At 41.7% G+C, this 20,131-nt stretch overlaps 1 protein-coding gene across 1 annotated transcript; it reads left to right on the forward strand.

Moving 5' to 3' along the window:
• The first annotated feature begins 3,063 nt into the window (after positions 1–3,063).
• LOC132257767 (uncharacterized) lies at positions 3,064–3,598 on the forward strand. Its single transcript, XM_059754797.1, has 2 exons — positions 3,064–3,279; positions 3,335–3,598. The coding sequence occupies exons 1-2, from the start codon at positions 3,147–3,149 to the stop codon at positions 3,595–3,597; spliced, it is 396 nt and encodes a 131-aa protein (XP_059610780.1). The 5' UTR covers positions 3,064–3,146; the 3' UTR covers position 3,598.
• Positions 3,599–20,131: the final 16,533 nt, after the last annotated feature.

Below are 20,131 nucleotides of genomic sequence, written 5' to 3' on the forward strand. Positions count from 1 at the left end.
GCTTGTGCATCCTTAAAGTCCTGAGACACGTCTCTATCATCATTTTATATTCGCAAAACTCACAGCTTAAATTTGACACTTTTGAGCATGAACTCTTTCCAACCCCGCAAGTTGTATCCAAGTTGAAATTTCATCAGAGTTCCTCCACTTTCGCATTACGAAGGCAATTTTCCAACCAGAGCGTCTTATCTTGGGTAAATCTCTCCAGAGCGGAAATCCACTTGAGATATTTTTAGAAAATCGCATAAAAGGGATGCCGGCGCAAAACTCCTAAGCACTTTGGCTTCTACATTAATTCAGCGTGTGATGATCTTGTGGATTTTTGAGAATATTGACATGTGCTCGAATTCTCGCTATTTATTTATATCCTCATGCCCTCGCACGTGGCCCAAGGATTACGTCATTTGGCAGAGGTCTTGTGGAAATTTTTTTCCCTCAGAGGAAAGGTGCTCAAGTCGAATTCCTGCAGGCATTGGGTGAAATTCCACCCCTTGGCAGCATCACATATCCTCCACGTACAAGTTTGGGGACTCTTTGAGGGGCGGATGGATGTGTTATTATAACTTGTACGTTTGGGTGGATGAGCGTTGCCATGGTGGGATAGAGCGCACCCTAATTTGCCTTTTGAGTGACACTCGCACATTATATTTTCGAGCTGGGACTCTGGTGACATTCATACCACCGCAATTTATTTGATATGCAGTCTTATTATATTTATGGGACTCTCTTTGCTCATGTAAGACAGCGTGAGCGCTCGCCTTTCGTTACTACACCATCGCAACGCAGGCATTGCTGGGGCGAATTTAACGCTACACCGACCTATTAAGAGCAATGAGGAGTGTTTAGTGTTTAAATGAAGTTTTCCGGACAAATTATATCCATCCTGTCAGTACGTAAACTTTTCTTCTCCGCGCCATCCTTTTGCCATCACTTTGGGTTGTATATTTTACTGTTTGCCAGACACTTTAAATGTCTCATTTGTACATCCATCCCTTTCCCGCCGAGAGCTTGGGAATCCGTCCCAAAAAGTTTCCTTCTCGCCGTGTTTTTCCTCCTCTTCCCCCTCCCACGGGAATGGGATACTAAATTCTCCCGAGAGCTTCTTCCCAAAAAGCGCATCACTGTGAGAAAATTCCTGCGCGCTAATGATTTTTCCTGGTCTTACGACAGAGAGAAGAGGAAAATTTTTAATAGAAAAGTTTTTAAGGATTATGTGGGTGAATTATCGTAATTTTTTCCCCATTCCCTGCACACCATCACGTGCCTTTTGCGGGCGAATGCACGCGCGCGGGGGAGAAAGTTTGAGCATGAAATACACTTGAAAGTTTCAACTTTATAGTATCAGTAAGTGGTTGATTGAGGTAACTTACGCTTAAATGTGGATGGAAAGTTTATATTGTTCCCATACTCAGACTGACTTGAGGGAAAATTTGTCATCGGGCGGAGATTTATGCAACTGACTTGAGCTCCTGACGAAGGTGATGGTCTTTTGAGAGTTTCCCAGGCAGTTTCACAGGGCTCTTCGCATTTGCCATCCACCCTGGATGCCTCCCACCCCCAAAGCGACCACATTCACTGAGGAATTTCAATTTCCTGTCCACAGACGGGAAGAGAGAGAGATGCTGAGTAGATTTTTGACGACGAAAAAATACAATTTCCCAGCATTTCCATCGCGCGTATGTGGAGAGATTGACGATACATTGTATGAAGTGTGCGCTCTTCTCCTCTCTTGCCAATCTTTTATTTCATGCACAATAAAACGCCACAGAGAGGAGATCCTCTGATAGCGCAATATTTCCGCCGGGTGCAAATGAAAAGACTGCGCCCATGATCCTCCGTGTGGCTTCGCATTCACACAATCTATCGGCGCATTCCTTGCCAGGGTGGCGAAATCGTAAATAATAATTGCACTGCGAGGGGTATTTTTGCGGGTGGGGAAATATGATTTTGATTGCAATAATCAGGATGAGCGACAGGGATGCTGTCCAATGCCACGTGTCGCTTTTATTGTTGGCGAGATATCCTGGGCGGCCCAACCCTTCGGCTCCCGAGAGTGTTTCCTGCCACGCACTCACAATAAAAGGAGAAGCCAAGACGAAGAAGGGCTGCCAGCAATATTCCATGTACCGCACATTGATTTATACGCACCGCCGCCGTTGCTAGCGAAATTGGGAGTGTGCACCACCCACAGAGAGGAAAAGTCTCTGTGTGTGACTTTATGCGAAGACCCTTGTTGTTCCTGAGTCGCTCGCAGGCGAGCTCAGTGTCAACGCCGGACGTTTTCCTGCACAGATTCTACAAATTCTTACAGAAAAATGTTATTGAAAAAGGTGGAAATCAATTATTTTCACTTGATGTGCATGAAAGGAATTTAAAAATCTCTGATTACTCCCATTTTGATCAGTTATTGGTATAAAAACAGAATTATCGATGTGATTCTTTATACAATTCACAAATATTTTCAGCTGTCTTTCGAAACAAACAATCTTGTGAAACAATCATGGTTCGCAAAGTGATTTTTCAGTGCTGATCTTCATTGGAATTCTTCATTTGGCAATTGGGAAAATTAAAAAATGCGGTTCATTCGACGAAAAACAGTTGCTTTCAAACGTGACAAGCAGTAAAATTTATTGCAAGTATTGCATATTTTCCTATTACTAACTTCTTGTCGTTAATAGTGAGTGACGAGACCCAGAAATGTACGGATCAGAAAAGCTTGACACAACATATCCCAATTGCGGTGAATCGTGCAAAAGATACTTGAAACTCATAAAAACAAACACGCCGTGCAGAAAATTTTGCGGCATGGACGGAAAGCTGAAATGCTACTGTGACTATCCTTTCATTCGAAGCAATGGCAAATATGTGACAGCTGACGAATGTAAGATATCTGGGAAATAAAGGAAACTTGCAATGAAGGAAGATTGACTTATTTATTATCTCAAAAAATTTAAAGAATAGCCTTATTTGATCGATAGCAGATCGAATTACAGCACAATCTTTGTAGTTTTTCATGGTGAATATGATTTTAAGCAGTGTTGCAAATCAAATGGATTTGATGTAGTGTTTTAATTGATAAGGAAACATAACAAGAAAGCTAGAGGGAATTTTCTTCAGTTGCTTTTACAACTTTGCTGGGTAAAGACATGGTTTCTGCGCTGGTTTTGCTCTCTTTTGGCGTTCTTCGAATGATCTTCGCGAGTGATCAAAGTGTTCGTTGGTGTGGTTCTTTTGCTGCAGATGTTATATTGAACTTTACAGGCAATATTGACAAACCAGGTAAGTGGATTTGTGTGAACTTTGTTAGGTGATTAATACACTTTCCAATTGCTAGATGATGGAAAATGCGGGAATGCCTACGAAAACAGGAATAGAGTGTATTCGGATTGCGGTGAATCGTGCAAATTCTATCTGAAGCAATTATACCAAGAGGACGAGGAGGAGAGAGTGTGCATAAGATTTTGCCGCCCTCTGGATAAGAAGCAGTGCTACTGCCGCCACCCTTTCGTTCGCAGCTGCAAAGGCGCTTGTGTGACGGCGAAGGAATGCGATGACAGCAAGGAAGAGGAGAAGGAATGTCCGAATGGTGATGAATAAAGGCGGCAAGGAGCGTGGGTTAACTCTGTCCCTGCTAACGATCACCCAAAGTGTGTGACGCGCGAACCCTCGAAAGGGGGCTGCAGGAAGAAAAGAAAGGCGAACATGTATGTCAACTATGAAATCGTGTCTTGGGAATAATAGCGAAAAGGTGTGTATGTGTAGGTATGTGTGTTGGGAGGAAATTGTCGGTGTTTCTGCGTTCCATAGAATTGTGTGTGCGCGCCAACCTCAGGAGCAAAGATTTCTCTCGCAACCATTTGCCATCTATTGTGGGCGCTATATATGTGCATAACTTATTAACATTCCACGCTGAAAGTGTAATTTTGTGTGATTTGAACAGATTGTGTCACCATTTTCACACTCATAAATCCACCTCGCGTGTGGGTGGCTGTTTATAATTTACCCCTATGTGTCGAGTACACTTCCTCCGCCACAATGGGATGGAAATATATTTCGGAGAGGCGCACGGGGGTGCCGAAACTTGCAATAAAGTATTCTTTTCATCGCTGCCGAAGCTCCTGCCCCACACGCAGCCGGGGAGCTCTGGGGTGCGCCTTCATTAACACCCCCTTTCGGGTGGATCGTGCGAGAGAGAGTCAATCTGTAATTAAGACATTGAATGGGTCGTGTGTGAGCCGGGGGTGGAATGACTGTGATTTGGGTTTGCCGAGTCAACCCCAGGAGAGCCTGGCTCAAAAGGGCTCTTCCCCACCCTCGAATTCCACTCATTAAGGAGTCACCCGTGAGGCGCAAAAAGCTCCACGAGATTAGATTGAGATTATTTGATATGTGGCTTCACAATTATCACTGTATCTCCTCCTCAGCCCGTGGAGCATTGTTGCCAGCCATTACATCACCCATGATGGCACCCACTGAGAGCCAATCTCGAGTTGAACTTCCCTTATCGCAGCGCCCATTGTTGCTTAGCCTCACATGGGCTGTGTGAAAGGGAACTTTTTCACCTGAGAAAACTTTAATCCTTCATTAGTTCCCATCTTGTTACAATAATATCTCAGCTGGGCGGTGGGATGGATAAATGATGAGGGATGTTTAGCAACAACATAGTGACTTTTCGCAAACTTCATCCTTCCGAGAAATTGAGCAGAATATCCGGAAGATTGTCCATGAAGGAGTTGCGCTGGGGCGGGATTTACTATACAAATTATCAGTTACTGTCAAGATAGCGCCAGAACATGCCTAACTTCCTCTCCGTGGCAGAAATTGCCGGTGAAGTGTGAGAGACGTAAGTGGATGAGACGAAAATTGTATTACTGGCGGCGGACGGATAAAAAGAATGCTAATCTAAAATGAAAGTGATCCACACTAATAATTGTGAGTGGTGAAAATTCCATCCTCCGCACTCTGTCATGCTCGTCTCTTGCCATTCTCATCATCAGCCCAGAAACCACCCCAGCCTGCGATGGGGTATGAGTCGGTGTCTCATGGCATCATCATGCTGATGCTATTCCACTTGATGTGTATCAAATTATGTGAAAATGCATATGGGAACTATTACCCGAAAAAAGGAGAAACATGTCCATCATACTGTGAGGAGGAAATCAACGAGTTTTTCCTCCTCCGGTGCTCACACGAGCCAACTTATGGGGAAAAGTTGATGAGAACACATTTTCTCTATGAAATATTTATGTATCACCGAAAACTTTTCCTGTACCACCGAAAAATATACACTGTAGCAGAAATTCTTCATCGTCGGTGAAATGATCCCTTCCTTCCTTCAACACTTCAATATCGCATTCAAACATGTAAGAACATTAGAGGAAAGGAACACCATTGACGATGGAGCGGAATATTACAGTGACATCTTCTGTATCACATTATACTCAGAGAAATTTGACGGCTTGCCGCCGGAATTTCAAGTGACACTCGTTGCTTATAAAGAAATCATGAAATCACCATGTAACTTGGGCACTAATAGATTCTGGTTAGTTCTATTAAATTGTCAACTTTCAGAGCGAAGCAATCACTCATTGTTAATGAATTGGCGAATGCAATTTCTCTGGGTGCACGAGAAATTTACATCCCTCCTCGCACAGCGAGAGGGTGAGTCTTGGGGGTGGTGAAACTTGAGAGTGTACAGTTTAAATATAAAGTGAAATTTCATGCTACCGGAGAAAACTATACAAAATATCATCAGTTAAAATTACTAATTTCTATTATGCAGAGCAGACTTTTGCACATGAATTAGCCAAGAAGTGCCATCAAACTTTCATTGCGCCACATAGAATAATACTCTCGTGACAAAATGCCATATGAATCAATGATGGCAGAAGAGGTGGATTAAATATTCTCGTGTGGTATTAATTATTCAGTTCATTAGGATTTGGCACAGCGTATGCATTTCAAGGTGCACCATATTATCCTTTATTCATGCAAATGACATGGTTTTAATTGAGAAAATCCCCATTGAAGATGCGGGGCGGGATGTGACTCTAAATTATTCACTCTTTACCTGGACGCGCGCGTGAGTCAAGTCGCACTGGACCTCTTTTTTCCAGGGGGCGAGAGTGGAAATCCCATTTTGATTAAGAGCCATGTCAGTTGCGAGCCATTCTGGATATAAGGGGTGGATAAAAGAGTGCACAAAATCACGGAAACATCTCTTTGCGCTTTAAATTCAGCGATGTGTGTAAAATGCGATGTGTTGGAAAAAAGCATAGACAAAATTCGTGCTATAATTACATTAATCATATCGTCAAATCACGTTCTATTTGCATGTTTTGAGCACGTTTTCTGACATTAATATATTACACTTGTTTGAAAAAGGCCCACACCCCCCACGGTGTGTGTTCATTGGGACGTTTCCACCCTCCGTTTGGAGCCTAAGCGGGGAGGTCGCGCGTGTGATATTTGTTAAAAGTGGGGAGACGCGATGCACTGCATTATATTTCGAGGAGTTTCTCACCATCGAGCGCCACAAAGGAAAACATGCATGGCAAAATGGTCACAGAGAACTGAAAATTTCCACTAAAATGCCATGAAACACGATGGAAAAATTTCTACAGATTTTTTTTCGGTTTATTTACTCGCTGCGGAATTAATGAAGTTTGCCTCAGAGCTTTCGTCCTTTTTACTGAGCACTGTCAGTGTATCGCAAAGAGAGGGATTTTTATTATGCACATGAGATAACATTTGTGGGTTAATTTTGTTGAATAGAGGACATGAAAGAGAGTAAAAAGTTGCAAAATATGAAGAGTTGCATGTAGAATTTCTGGCATTTTTGCATTTAATTTACAAAAGCTAAAGCTGATGCACAGATTTTATCAGAGAGAGGGAGAGAGGAATAAAATAATCATTTTTCTTCGTGGTGTGGAGAAGGTATTGTTATCTGTGAGGAGAGCATTGAAAAAATTCTCCATTATCTTTATTGCTTTTCGCAGAGGAGCGCGTGGATTTTGTGTGAGGATGAATGTTGCTCACTATCGAGATTTTTCTCCTGTGAAACTGACCTCGAATCTAATGAAATTCCATACAGGAGTCACTTCACCCTCATCAGACATGCTGTATTAGCCAAGGGCTTTCAAGTTGTCAATTCCAAGGAGCGCATTTTGCAATTCCAAGCCACGGAGGTCAAGTGAATATTTCATTCTACACAGCCTTGGCCATGTGGAGTTCCTTCGAGCATCGCGCAGTGTTTGCAGCATTGATCCACCCCTTGGGCGATGCTTGCCCTCTGTTTCAATTTATGCGCTCCTCCGAATGCCAGATGAGGTTCTCGGCGAGAAGGGCTGCACGGGAGCTTGGTTTTTCGATGGTCATCCGATACTCGGCACATCATAAATCAATTTTCTGACTAAATTAATTATACTTTGCTCATTAATCGTGTTTCTCCGTGATTGAATTTTCAAAATCATCCACACATAAATAAACACGAGATGCCATCGAGTGGTTTTCCACGATGGAGGTTATTTTTGGTCTGATGGGGAAAGAGATGGACTTTTTTTTCATGCCTGGGCGCCAAGGAAAATCACAGAGTTATAAAATACAAAGAGTGAGGGTGGAAGCATGAAAAACTCTATTAAATTGTCGTGTCTAAATGAAATCCACCCATAAATCATTTGCACAAGAGAGAAAGATGACACAATATATATTGAGAATATGTGCGCGCGGGGAAAAGACGGAGATGGAATTTTTCTATTTTGTCCACAACATATAGCCATAAGAGACTTCCTGCTTCCACGAAGAGTGGACGAAAAAAAAGGGAGAATAAAATATTTAATATTGATGTGGTTCGGATTTCACTGTGTCACCATGAATTAAGACGAAAATTGAAACAATTGACACAAATTGGATACTCGAGATGGCGAGAATGCGACATGATACAGTGAAGAGGATGGTAAGAATAACACATAAATTACATTAACCCTCCGGGAGGAAAAATAATGATTTATATCTCTTTATTTATAGATAAATCTTCTCAATGTCAAAATATGTCATACATTCGCCAGTGATTTTTCTTCACTACAAAGCACTCACTCTTTCTGCTAAAGTGCTCTATGATGAATAATTTGGGATGCTGTGGGTGAAAAAGAGTTCTTGGCTACATCAACAAACTGCATTCTCTCTGGGGAGAAATGAGTGTGACTGAAGTGTGACAAATTCCTCCGCAAGTCGCCCCATCATTTTCTTACAAGGCACCAAACTTCTCACCGAAAAGACACTGAAATGCTGCTGCTCGGTCATCAGTGAGAGCTCCATTATTGATTTAATATATCATCATATCTTCACTCGTGAGTTTTCCACATTTTTTACCCCACGATTGTAGAATGTGTTTCATTTGGGAGACGTGCAGTGTGGAAAATGAGAAATATGAGTCATTTTAATTAAAATCCATTTAAAGTTTTCTTCATTTCCACTATTGTGGATTTTTCCTTTGTGCGCCGCACGTGAAAAGGGAAACATGAAAAAAAAATGAGTCACTTTTTCATTTCCACTCATACAATATACCAAATTATTAAAATCCTCTTTTGTACTATGTTTTCTTTCACGCATTAATGAGTATTTCAATTTCATATTTGCATTTTATGCTGAGTATTTTACTGTCAAAGAGAAAATTCCCTGCAATTGTCAACAGATCCGAAAGCACACAGGCAAAAAATGAAAAGTGTGAGCAGTAAAATTCTCAATTTTCTTTTTCTTCACACCCACACGTGATCTATTTCATGGCTCTGCTTTTCCTCAACGAGCACCGAAAGTGTTGAGCATTTTTCTCATGACGCGGAGTGAAAAATCCCTCGCCGGAGAAATGGTTATCGCCGAGGGAGAAATTGATAAGAAAATTATCAGATAAATCAGGAGACGTCATAATTGAAAAATTCCACTACATCAAAGTCAATTTCGCGCTGGTGAAGAGAATTCACCGCAGCTCCATCTTTCCACGCCATCCATCAACTTCTTGCTCGTGCTATGCATATAAATGGATGCTGTTCGATTTGATATCACACATTCTCCTTCCTTTTATTTATTTTGCCATATGATTTTTATTATTTTTGCCTCCTGTTCAACCCCGATTTTATGCATTGTCAACGAAATTGCCACGAGAATCGTTCGTACCGCAGATTTTTACACTCTTTTATGCTCTCACGCGAAATGCATATCGAAATACATACACTCTGGAGGACTGCGATGTGCCACGCTCACATCGATGGGTGGGCTTTTATCACGCATTTTTCCACCGTGAATCATTCCGCTGCGAAGGGCGGGGGCGTTTGGCAGGAATTTGTGGGACAAAAGTGACTCTGTGTCGCATGGAAATATCGGGGGAAATCTGTGCTGGCAGGGAAAAAAAAGACGATGAGGAATGGTGAGTATTTGGCATGATATGATGTTACGCATGCACAGAAGTGAATGATGGAATTTATGGAGCGAGCAAAACCATTTCTTCGTCATTCTGTCTCTCGCATTTTCCACACCATGCTCAAGAATACACACAGAACGAAAATATTGGATACGTGAACAATATCCTGAGGTCGGGGGAGGGTTTTGATTGAAAATTTTAACATGCGCCCATAAATTCAACCCCTCTGCATCGCGCCCTGTCAAACTGTATCTCACCAATAATATTTAAAACAAACTTTTAAAATTTTATTCACTCACACCAGATGCAGCATCGCGGGAAATCGTAAAATTGTCCCTCTCGTATTGTTTAAGTGGCGATTTTCATGCAGAAATAAGTTTATTGGCAGCTTAAAAGTGAAAGTATGGCAGATTGGCAGAAATATTTTGAATATTTTGGAATGAAATGTTGCTTCTGCAAAAGTGCATGACGAGCAGGTTTTGTGGAAGATGCGAAGAACTCCTTAATTCATGTCTTTAATGCCTCGACGATAGCTGTATTGAGTCATTCACTCATTAGTTCTGTGTAGTTGGATAAATCAAGCATGTTGCTTCAACTTCCAAGCAAGGATAAAGTCAATATTCCGAAAAGGTCTTTGGCACAATATTTGATGAAATTTGTAGTGTCTTCTGTGATTGGTTTCGCTAAACCCTTGAATAAACAGAGCATCTCTTTAAAGTGAAATTGGCCTTGTTGGTGGCGGATGCGCTGCATCCCGAGGCCGCTGCCTTGGGACTGTTGAGCGAGTGCAGATGTTGCACATGGCACTGAATGATGATGAGGTGGAGCTCTTGGCGATGGCGCGATAAGTTGACTGATGATGATATGGCATATTCCCGCAGCGGAGACGATGGCATAGACGAAAATCATCGGTTCGTCACGGTATGCAAGTCATTCTAATTTAATGCTCGCTACCGCAAAACCCTCGCGAGGGCCATTAAAAGCGAGACCACCTTATCAGTCTGACTCCCCGAGTTAAATTCCATTTTATAGGGCTTTTTATGTCACTGCCCGAGTCACCCGTTACCCCACGTCGTTTAATGTGTGTAAGCATTATTTTATTATTTTGTTGGGCAATATTATATAAACACATTTATCCCAGGGAATCCGCATCATGTGAGGAGATACATCGTAAAATTGCGCCCCCGACATTTCCACGGGGCAATTTTTTTTCACCCCCGCACCGCCTCGCAGGGGTGGCGACTGCAAATTCTCCTCGGCATGCGATGGTCTGGTGATTGGAGATTTTGGTTGGGCGCAGAGTGACAATTTTCGGTGGATAAAACACTCTCGTGGCAATAAACGCTCAACTTTGCCATAAACATTTCGGATGAGAGTCCTCATGCAGATGAGAGATCTCTCCTTGTCATCATTTTAATCACCATAAAATTTATAATTCACGCCCAATGAAATTCCCCATTGTCTGGCCTCATTAATACGCCCGGGAGATTCATCTCCTCACCAGCATTTCGGGTGGTCGCTGGATCGCAATCTTGAGTTATTAATAAGAAAGGCATTATATTTGACATTGTGAGGAAGTTTTCGGCACGTCGAGCGCGAGCATCAAAGTTTCCATTCTAAAGCGATTATAGCAAATTTTATGCGGCATTTAAGATTGTTGCATTTCCAGCGAAACATCCTCGGTGAAGATTAAAATTTGTAAATATCATAAAACTTCTCCTTTTGTGTCCGCCACACTTTTCCCCTCGCGCCAGTGGATTGTATGTATGAGGGATTTTATTGCCATAACATTGCGCCCAGAAAAAAAGGCATGGGAACAAATTTTATGACAATAAAGTCGCTGGTGTTGGCAAAATTTGCCCCTGTCTTCGCTCACGCCCTCGCGCGTCTTTTATTGAGCGATGAAATTAAAGATTATACGACTGGAGACATTGCGCCTCAAAGGAGATAAATTATGCGTGAGATTTAGCATTTTGAACAGATTCTGTTGTCAATAAAAATATTTATAAAATGCAAATTCAATCGATCGATTTGTCGTAATTAGAATTTCAATCTACTGGCGCCCAGAGGCTCATGTTTTGCTTCTCAGAGAGGACAATTGCCCAGAAATTATTCATAATCATCTCTTCGCTTCGCATATTTCGGTTGACTGAACAATATAACAGTATAGTGTACTATGGCTAAAGTCATCAATAAATGATTCGTCTGTCGAGAATTTTCAATCGAAAATCAAATACAAATTCATGCACCAATTCCATATTATTATTATAACCCAAAATTGGAATGTGAATGTGAAAAACCGCACTGTTTAAAATAGGCGAAATTCAATTATTGGTAATTGATGTTAAAATATACAAAGTGGTATTTTGATGCCATCAACCGAATGCAAATTAGACCAATAATCAATTAACTTTTCCGCCCCAACTCATCATACGACCATTGAATTTGTATTTTTTACGCATTTCTACCCTCGAAATTGCTTCTCACCCAAAAAAAAACACAATGGGCGCGGCCATTTTTAATGCAACTGCAAAGCGCGAATATAATTCCACCTGAGCAAATTAATAAGCCACATTTTGGAATATGTATCAAATGCTGGACCAAATGGAATTGGTGTAGTGGAAAAAGAGTAAATTTCACAATAATGCCATTTTCATTATGAGCTTTTCAATTATGAAATGGATTTTATGTACTCTCGTGCAGCAAAACCGCACACAGAACTTTTTCCTACTGTCATATGCAGATTCTCATCCATGGAAGTTTCGTCTGTTGAACGAAGTGGGATTCGTACAAACTTCAGTTCAGTGACGAGGAAAAACTGGGGAGAAAAGTTACTGTATTGCAAAATATTCTGAGACAATTAAATCAAAAGCGAAACCATATGAATTGACTTTAGTTTATGACTGTAGCTTTAAAAGGAAATCTGCGGAAACCTGTATTTATTACCGCTGAAAGGGTTGGAATTGGAAGTGTAAAAGAGGAGTGGTTTTGTGAGTTTATTATGCGTATTATGTACATGAAGAGCATTCGTGATTAATTTACTATACTCAACAACGCAAAAAATACTACCCTTGTAAAGCTTTTTCCAGCTCTATCACATACACACACACACACACACACACAGTTTTATTTTCCACCCTTCACATGAGAAGGGACGCAAAAAAGAGGAATGAAGAGTAGATGGAAAATATTGCGGAAGAGCCAAATAATGGGAAATTTAGTGAATATTGATAAAATTGAGAAATGTGCCTCCTTTTGTGCCTCCCTTCAGCAGCAATTTCTTTCACAACTCGGGAATCTCAGCTATTTGCCATTTGTTGTCCCAGGAAAATGTCTTTGTGCCGTGTGGAAAGGGAATGCCTTTTCCTCTCGCTCTCGCTCGTTCGGCATTGCTAAAGACTGATAGAAAAGTTGTGAGAGCTTCACTGAAGCTCTTTTTCATAAAGCTTCCGGTTGCCCTCTCACTTTTCACCACCCTCAAAAATTCACGTGAAGGGAATTTAGTCAAAATTGGAAAATGTCGTGCCCAAACAGAGAGCAAACAGCAATCTCTTGTCTTCCGAACCACTTCATAGGCAGTTTAATAAAAAAAAAACCGTCAGGAGATGAAATTGTTGAATTCCTAGGCAGGTTGTCGAGACTTTGGAGCGAGTCGCATGATCAGAAGGGTGGATTTTCCCAGGAAATGTCTTTTTGTTTGACTTTCATCTTCTCTGGGCTTTTTCAAATTAAATTCGTAACGGACACTAACGCTTTTCTTCTTCTGCTCTCTCGCCAAGTCAATTTATTACGTATTTCACTCCCTTACCTACCCCACAGATTTCCCAATGTGGAAAATTACACGACCACCACTTGTGGAAAGTGTCCGTTGTGGCGCAGGACGAAGAAGGGAATATCAGAGAGCGCAAAGTGTAATCACTTAAATGGAATTAAATGTGAATTGTATATGTTTTTGCAAGGGTGCTGTGTTTTGCTACGCTCACATTTCCAGGGATTTTCTTGTGAGAAAAGTCCGGGGGCGCATCATTGGCAGCGTCTTAGGTTTTTTTTCCAGTCTCTTGCTCAATGTACATTCTCTTCGCAGAAATGCCCCAAAATTCATCCAGCACTGACCGCCAATTTCCTGGGCAGAAATTCTTCATTTGAGAGCGAATTGAGGAGTGAAATACTTGGCGCAATCGGGGGAAAATGGGAAACCCCATCAATTTTTTCTCGCCACCCCGGCATCTTGAGTTTGTCCTCTTGTCTCTCGAATGACTAACACACGGATCAGGGTGAAATGGAGGCAAATTCCGTGAAGACCCTCGTACAATTTCAGATAAATGCTTTTTTCTGAAGGGGAGAAATCAATACAATTCCGGAAAAGCCAGAAACTTAGAGGGTGATTCTTGTCTATTTTCTCTCTTTGCGACTCTGGCCAAAAATGAGTGTTGGATTGGTGATTGGATAACTTGTATCATCGAAGCGGAGGCTCCCTTAAATGGAAATTATGTGGATCTTCTCCTGCCATCTGACATCGCAAAGGGTATAAAAGTACGGAAATCGTGTAATGTTTGAGCAAAAGAGGCAGCAAAAAAAGTATTGGGAAACTTCTCAATATGTCCTTCCAAATATTGACCTCATTTCGGCAACTCTTGGCGATAAGAAAACACGCAAATTCGATGAAGTACGCCCTGAAAAGGGGTGGACAGGATGGATTTCCTCCCTCCCTCCCTCCCCCTACCATTCGCTGCGTCCTCGGGAAAGTCTCAAGGGATTGTAACATTTTTCACTGGGCGCACAAAGGAGAACAAGAAACAAATGAGGGATGAGTGGCTCCAGATTCTCATTAAAGAACAACCCCGACTGCTTCCAGAAAACTTTGAAACTTCCACAAGAGTCACAGAAAAGAATTCTTCATGTGAATATTTGGCGTTTTTATTAGTTTTTCCTACCCTATTCTTTGAGTAATTTCCATTCAGCGTAAAATTTGGGTGGATTTATTTCCATCTCGAGGGCGACTTTCGTTTCTCGAGCAAACAATTCGTCTTTAAGTTTAAATGGAAAATATCTCAGGAATACATTATTAAAGACGTTGAGTTGCAGAGCATGATTAAAGGGCGATTTTCCTCCTCCTCCTCCGCTCTATGTATATAAAATCCAATTAATATTCATCTGAAACAAATATACGATAATATTTTTATTTTAAAGCAATACAGCAGCCATGCGAAAATAAACATCCCGCGCTAGAGCTGGGAAAAATGTCGAGTGGATTAAAATATTAATTATTGAGTTGAGGGCAGGGGAGGAAATTGATGGTGGAATTTTTTCTCATGGCAAATATGCGGATAGGTACTATTAGCTCTGCACTCGTGATTCCTCCGCGCGCACCCTTGCGCGATGTAATTTTAATAATTGACGAAGCAATTAATTTCTGTTTGTTCAATAATTTATGTGCACAAGTGATTTATGCAAATACGGAAAAAAAATTTCCCAGCTTCCGCAGAATAACATCGTCTGCATTTCTCGGCGCGTATTAAAATTGAAATCGTTTGCCTGTGATTTGCTGGCTTGACATCGCGCCATTCTGCTCGTGAGCTTGTGTGCTTTCGCCGCACAAATAATGAGGGGTGAGAGAGACTCCGTCCGGCGGCCGTGCAAAATGTAATTTTCATTTTATTTTAAATTTCACAATGTGTTTTGCATGTGCGTGTGTTGGATATCGATTGGGTGGCGGGGGGTCAAAGAGAGTCGCGCAATTTGTGGGATGAGGAGAGATATATTGGAGCACGCATGCAGAGAGTGAATTTTAATTATTCGACATTTTTACAACAATGATTTTGCAATTTTAACTAGGAAAAATATTTCAAAATCTGCATCAATATTTTATCTCGTGTTCTCATCACCGATATTGCTGTTCGATGCCGCGGAATGGAATTGAAGAGGACACGGAAAAATCGCACATTTCGCGAAAATGCGAGGGGTTTTGCAAATTATGCAGAGCGGGGAAATCATGAACAAACGTTTGTGCAAAAAGTAAAAAAAATTGAAAATACTCATGTTTTTACCTCGATTTTTAATTATATGATCTGATTTACTTTGCCTCATCAAATCCACTGGAAATGTAATTAAAAACTCTTATTATTAATATATCACACCCCTTTGAAGTGCCTTTAATGACATTTTTACCGATTGTTTTTATTCCAATCCAATGCAAACGCATTTTCGAACTCACACCAATGGACAAAATGTAACCTCGCAACCAGTGCAATTTACATCCGAATTTCCACATATATTTGTGGAAATATTGCAGATGTTGTCACATTATATGACATTGTGTATGCTTCTCTGTTGTTATGGAGATATTCATCATACATTGGGTGCAGAAAAGCAGTGTTTCTCCCACCGCACAACAAATATTTCATGATATCCCATTTCATCGCATGATAACTTCATGAAGCGCATAGATTCTGCGGGGATAAAGTGAAAATTATCGGGGTGGGCGTGAAAAAAAATGGGGAGAGACGGAAGGGAGAGAGATGGCAAAAATTAATTAGAATATAAAACTGGGACATTAATTTTCATTTGGAGTTGAAAAGACGCAAAGTAAAGAATGGTGCGTCGCGGCACGTCATAAAGAATTTCGCCGTGCGCGGAAGAAAAGCGCCACCGCGGGTGCCACGCATTTCGCCCCTTGGTGGCATCTTAAATAAAAATATTACTATTTGAGGGTGACTCTTGCCCTGTGCAATGAGGTCACAATATTTATGGTGGCGCTTTTTGTTCCAGGCTCTGCCGCGTCAACACTTTGCTGATCTCTCACTCTTGCGGCTGAAGGATGAGGAGCGGCAGGACAAGTCTTCCCGCAGTAATTCCTCCTCTTTTGCGTGCGAAGCTCTTCCGCTTTTCACACAGTCATCGTCGAGGGGACAACAGCTGCAAATTTATCTGATTTCTTTGGAAAAAAAGGATTACAGAATATCTGAATTGGATTCTCGGATCGATTCAGTTTTTAATTTACCTTCAGGGCAATAATTCCACTGATTTTCCATGAAAACATGGAGTTTCCCGCCCCTCGACTCGCTGCGGTCATTGCGAGGCGCCTTGGCGAATCGCAGAACGCAACATTTAGGGAAATTGTGGACTCGCGAGGCGTCGAAGCACGAGGGAACTTTAACCCTGGCGGCTTTAATAAATAATTGCTGAAATTGCGGACGAGGAATTTGTGCATGGCAGATTGAGGAGCAACAGCTCCTCTCGGCAAAAACTGACGAGGACGAGTGGGTGTTGATGGGGATTCTCTGGGCCCACCCACCGCGCGTCCTTGTTAAAGTACGATTTTTCTTTCGTGGATGTTGCTTGCCATGCGACGCCCCTTGACAATTCCTCATTCACTTTCGCTCCTCTTGGTCCAATTGTGTGTGTATGCGCGCTGAAAAGCCACCCGGGAAGTGGGTGAACTTAGCGGAAATTTATATATCTTCCCACCCAACCTGGGCCTTGGCTCAAGAAAAATGCGATATGGGCGAGATGGAGTGAAATTTGTACATATATTAAAGACGCGCGCGCTCTGGCTTGGCTTTTGAATGAACTGTGATTTATGCCAGAGCGCCCTAAATGTGAATTTATTCAAAGGGAAAAATGTCGTTAATGTGTTTTGGCAAACATCACTCGCGCGCTCTTTCTCAACACCACAACAATATAAGAAAATGGGTGTTGTGTTGCCTGGGAATTGTGTGGAGCGTGTGCGCCCCATAGATTCACTTTTGTGAGTGAAGAAATATATTTTACTGTTTAATATCTTAGAAAATTGCTTTCAACCTCACACCCGCGGCCCGAGGACAGATGGTTTGGATGGCGTGGCGGCGCTGAAGGCTCCTCTGTGACACGATAGGGTGAATTTTTCGCCCTTCCAGAGGGCGAGATGGCACATATTCAATGGTAGAAGTTAAGTGGGCAACCATTTTTAATGAAGATTGATGAAATTTTCTTCTTCAATATCGAATTCGGAAGAGTGTTTTTTCCACCCCGCTCAACAATTCCAGATTGTGGCATCTCTCCGCCCTCCGCCACTTCGCCATTAGAGCAATTGATTGATTTCATTTTCAAATGGACACAAAAGAACTCACCTTTCGCCACCTATCGCAATAGTTCGCCTTTCTATTTACTCTTTCATGACTCTCAATCATACTTCAATCTACTCTGGCGCGCACATTAAGTAAATCATCTTTAATTGATTGCCCAATCGATCGGGAAGAGTTAATGATGAATTTCAAGTTCTAAAATGTCTGCAAATCGATCTTGTCCATCGCGTTGTTTTAATAAAAGCGAGAAAATTAGCCAGGAAAACCATTAATTCCTCGACTCAATTAATTCCTGCATGAGTGGCCTTTATTGCTATAAATTAATTTAGTTGGCAGCTGTTGCCAATTGAAGTTTATACTTGAGCCAGTGATGCCTTTTCGTCAAAAGTCCCTCTCTCTCTCTCCGCCGGGTGGGATTTTCACTTTGGTCGAGGGTTTTCTCAGAATGTCCTCTTTAGGTTTTCCACCCACGTTCCCGAGGCACAGCCTGTGATTTCAATGGGCTTTAAATCAACTCTCCTCCATCTCCTGGAGTGGTCAATTTTTCACCGTTGGCGAAGAAACAGGTATATTTTCGGCGTCCATTTTGCATTGGGTGTGCGGAAAAAGGGGAGAAGAGCAAATCCCACTTTCATCCTTTTGTGCCACTCACGGGACTCACAAGTGATTTTTATCTAATGGAGATTTCTCCCTTCACCACCTGCAAATCTGACGCACTTCCGGCGAGTGCTGGCGAGGGTCCATCTCGCCAGGAGGTGAACAGATTCCAAATGAGGCGCCCACACGGGATTGATGGCGTGTGTGTGTGTGCGGATTCGGGGTCAGAGACTCACTCCGATAAAATTGAATTGACACATGAGATAGCCAGAGAGAGAGAGAGAGAGAGAGAGAGTCTTGTGGAAAAGCTGCCGGCAACACCTTTCTCCTGACTTTTTCTCCAATGGTGTTATTTGTGAATTTCTCTGGCACCCAGTTTCGTCATATCATCAGTTGCCCTCTGGCATTTTATGTAAACACTTTTCACCCCTTTTGCGCTCCCTTCGTTCATCCTCCAACACCCAATTTTGCCAAACGTTGCCCGATGGAATAAATAGGCCTCACACCCAGGCCTCCATGTCACTATTTATACAAGATAGAGAGATGAGTAGATAAACGAGTTTCTCATCGGCGAGGATGAAGGAAGTTTTTGGTGGGAGAAACTCCTTGCCTAGGAAGCTTGATATTTGGCCCTTTTGACTCATTTCACTCAGAGAAAAAAATTTATTTAGGCACAGTGAAATCTTAAACCCAGAATGTTTAGTTAACATTTCTATACTTTAATGTCTCTAGAGACGAATTACGAAACGATGTGCACAATGCAAAAAGCACAAAAGGAAAAGGAAACGCAGCAGACTTGAGAGAGTCTTTGAATGCCATTTTCATTGCTTAGTAAGAGGATTTTGGCTCCAGAAATGAATTGTTTCACAATGTATTCACGTTGTTTCATTCAAAAGATCCAATTAATAAATGAAACATTCGTTTTTGAATTTGAATATGTCATGAAACATTTCACGCACTTCTGTCTTTCTTCAATCTTGGAAATTGTGTGGAAAATGCCGTAATATGATAATAAGAAGCTGGAGTATTGAATATTTGTACATATTTCGCCTCAGTGTCGTGGTGAAGAGATTTTCCCTGTAGCGCCTGCCAAGGCGACGTAATGGAAGGTCGATGTATACAAACAGACGCTCAAAGAGTTTCCAGCAGTAAATGCTGGGAGACGCAATTGCATTTTCGGTTGAAGGGGTGATATTGAACAAATACTGAGACGTTTGGATACTGGGGAAGGATTATCCACGAGGAATTCACAATTGTATCGCAATGGGTGGGCAAGAAAAATACCCGAGGAGAAGGAATTGCTGAGGAGAGTATCAGGTGGACTGACAAATAAATCCGCAAATAAAGTGACAAAACCAGAAGAATCCTTCCAACTCTTGTGCTCTGGGCAGTTGAAAGTGTGAGACTCTTTCGAGGACAATAAGAAGAGAGGAGAGGAAGAGCAAAAGAAATGGGAATGAAGTAAGGATTGTCCAAATCAGCAAAATTATCGGAGCAAGAAATCCAATAAACGAAAGTAATAATTTATGCTTTCTTCCATTTGGACTCCTCTGACCATCCTTTCGACATTTCTCCAAGTCATACGCCTTTCGTGTCTTCTTTCTCAATCGCCCGCTCCCTTTGGGGCGCTTCAATTCATTTCATCTTGGGTGAATGTGTCATCAAATTGGTAATAAAATCGATTGAAGCCAATCATTGATAACCTCTCAAATAATCATTCAATACAATTCTGAAATAGAGACACCATCTGACATTTTTGCGCCCGTCTTCCGGGCATAAAGGCATGACAAGATATATTGACGGCCGCTTAAATGGCTTTTGAGCTTGTTTCATTTAACTATTCCCCCGCTGCTCGCCTCTCCTTTTTATTGTCAACCCCATTGTGTGTGCATTAAGTGAAAGCAAATAAGTTATTGGCGAGGAAAGTGACGGACAAGCGAAGATATAAACGCTGTTGAAGACGTCGAACGGGAGCTCCTTTTCTTTTCAAACCGTAGTAGATTTATATGCAATTTCGGAGATGCTCAATGGGCTGCCAAGGGAATGGGTCAATGGT

Source organism: Phlebotomus argentipes, unplaced genomic scaffold (genome assembly GCF_947086385.1).
Source record: "Phlebotomus argentipes unplaced genomic scaffold, Phlebotomus argentipes genome assembly scaffold_4, whole genome shotgun sequence".
NCBI classification, from domain to species: Eukaryota; Metazoa; Arthropoda; class Insecta; order Diptera; family Psychodidae; genus Phlebotomus; species Phlebotomus argentipes.

What these genes read in the sequence shown, in the direction of transcription:
- LOC132257767 (XM_059754797.1), top strand. Translation starts at nt 3,147, where the DNA reads ATGGTTTCTGCGCTGGTTTTGCTCTCTTTTGGCGTTCTTCGAATGATC. An exon ending in AGGCAATATTGACAAACCAG is followed by an intron (nt 3,280 to 3,334) that starts GTAAGTGGATTT and finishes TCCAATTGCTAG; the next exon opens with ATGATGGAAAATGCGGGAAT.